General features: G+C 37.7%; 1 protein-coding gene across 1 annotated transcript; it reads left to right on the top strand.

Moving 5' to 3' along the window:
- The first annotated feature begins 264 nt into the window (after positions 1 to 264).
- LOC147563620 (F-box protein At1g20360-like) lies at positions 265 to 2,299 on the top strand. The gene is made up of 2 exons (XM_086639152.1): positions 265 to 557; positions 1,058 to 2,299. Exons 1-2 carry the CDS (start codon positions 470 to 472, stop codon positions 2,197 to 2,199), a joined length of 1,230 nt encoding a protein of 409 aa, XP_086495278.1. The 5' UTR covers positions 265 to 469; the 3' UTR covers positions 2,200 to 2,299.

Raw genomic sequence — 2,299 nt, 5'->3', positions numbered from 1 at the left:
TTCCACCTTCTCTTGAATTCGAACCTGAGACCTTCAGGACTTTCTGGAATTAATGTCAATACCTCAGAACCACTTGGGCTACCAACTGTTGACTATATTTCCACGTTGAAAGTCTCATATGCAAATACGAAAATAAGTGGTTTTGGATCCAGACCACCCATAAAAAAGGGTGTCATTGGCAGAATAGAGTAGGGGGGCGCAGCCACACAGACCCACACATTCTTGCGGAAGGATAGAAAAAGCGAGTTTGGCGGGAACCTAGTTGTTTTATGGGAACGGAGATTTGGAAACAAATTGGGTTTAAATAGTGGGGAGGGATTTTGTTTTCAGTGAAAAGTTACTTTCACTACAAGTCATCGCGATTTGCAAAAAAAAGAAAATTATCGCAACCACCACCATCTTCTTTCTCCGGCAGGTTGGTAATTGCAGAGATCTCCACCAGTCACCCACCACCTTCGTTAACGGCAGAATGACCTTGAAGCGCCACAACGATACTAGTACTAGTAGTAAAGACATATGGATTAGGAACGTGAGAAGGAGGATAGTAGGAGGAACAGGTAACTTACTTACTCATCTCTTCTCCTAGAACTCTATGATGCATGGGATTTTCTATTTTATTGGGTACTAGGGAGGAGTTTGATTCTCTTTCAATTGGATCCAATGGGTTATCTTTTGTTTCAATTAGGTTATTAGGGTAGTTTTTTTTTGTTTGTTTTAAATAGAGTTCCTAATTTTGTATAATAGACTTACTAATTGATTTTGAAAAAGATGGATTGGAGATGTGATTTATATTCAATTGGTGTTGAAGATTTGGTATTGGTTTCGTGATTTCAATCCATTGTTTGTTTTACAGATGTTAGAAACGTTAATCTTTTGAAACCCCTAAACTATAGATAGTGTTTTATGATCAATCATTGCCATTGGTACTACTATCTATCACAATGTAAAACTAGTGTTTTTGGAGAGCTTGTTGATTAAACATTTAATGGTTCCAATTAACTCCCCACCATTTACTTACTACTGAGATTGCTAAGTTGTTTCTTCTCTTTGTGTGCAGATGATGACTGTATTACGCCAACGGCCCTCGACAACCTTGACAACAATCTTCTTGGTGAGCTTCTAACACGAGTGCCTGCAAAAACCTTAGTTGGATTGAAGGTTATCAACACAAGATGGTATGGCATGATCTCTGATCCTTTCTTTATAAACAAACATACTACTAGTAGTCTCCAAACCACTCCATATGATACTTTTGATTTCTTTTCCGAATATTTAGCATCTCCTGGAAGTCTCATTCAGCTGTCTTATGATCGCTCTTCACCCAATCTCCTTAGTGAAACCATCATTTCTATAGGCCCACCTAATGAGTTTGATTCAGCATTCATTCAAGCTAGTTGTAATGGCCTTCTTTTGCTTAGTCTCACGATCTACACATCAAAATGGTATGCGTGCGAATCAACATTGTGCATTTTCAACCCTTTAACCAAGAAAAGAAAAATTATTCCATCTCCTTACAAACGAAAGATCTGCAGATTCGGGTTAGTCTTTGGAGTTCCAACTTCCTCCCCATATTACTATAGTCGCTACACTGTGGTTTGCTTGGTATCAACAAATACAGCTTTTGAATTTAAGATTTTCGTGCCGGAGAAAGGGCGTTGGAGAGATTGCAACAAGTCTACGAGGATAAGCTACGCTAATGACTTCAAAGAGAAATGGGCAATTGGTAATCCTGTTTGCTTTCGAGGGATTGTACATTGGTTAACAAAAAATGGATATATTATTTCGTACAACTTGGATAAAGAAGAGAGTAGGATGTTTCCAATACCAACGAGTATATCCCAAATGGTGGGAGGTCAAGTCAGGTTCTGGTGGTCTTGTACTTGGCTTGGACTCGTACAAGATGAAATTAGTCTTGTTGTGGTTACCCCAGAATATGAAATAGTAACTTGGGTACTCTATGATTATGATAACAACAAGTGGGAAATTAAGAGAAAGGATACGATAGTAACCGAGAGGAATCCTGGCGTTTATATTCAACCTACGTTCTTTAATGGGGAGAGTTTTTTTCTAAATTTCCAAAGTCTTTGTGTTAAAAGTATTTGGAAAGAACACAATGTTGTAACCGGTGTTACAAGATCTCTATGTTCTAGAGGTCCAAAATATTGCTTTCCTAACATAAGCACTCTCATTGAGGTTTAGAGCACCAACCAAAGTTTGATTAGAGTATTTATTTTTGGTTGTAAAATAATTATACTTTCTTCTTGTACTGATATCTATTCGCAGTTTACTAATTTCTGTT

This window comes from Eschscholzia californica, unplaced genomic scaffold (assembly GCF_041429995.1).
Source record: "Eschscholzia californica isolate CP2 unplaced genomic scaffold, dmEscCali1.0.p SCAF_1, whole genome shotgun sequence".
In the NCBI taxonomy this organism is placed as follows: Eukaryota; Viridiplantae; Streptophyta; class Magnoliopsida; order Ranunculales; family Papaveraceae; genus Eschscholzia; species Eschscholzia californica.
This window is presented reverse-complemented; position numbering and strand designations above follow the sequence as displayed.

Excerpts from the sequence above, each read along its gene's own strand:
- LOC147563620 (XM_086639152.1), top strand. The coding sequence starts at position 470 with ATGACCTTGAAGCGCCACAACGATACTAGTACTAGTAGTAAAGACATA. Across the intron at positions 558-1,057 it reads GAGGATAGTAGGAGGAACAG|ATGATGACTGTATTACGCCA; the intron begins GTAACTTACTTA and ends CTTTGTGTGCAG.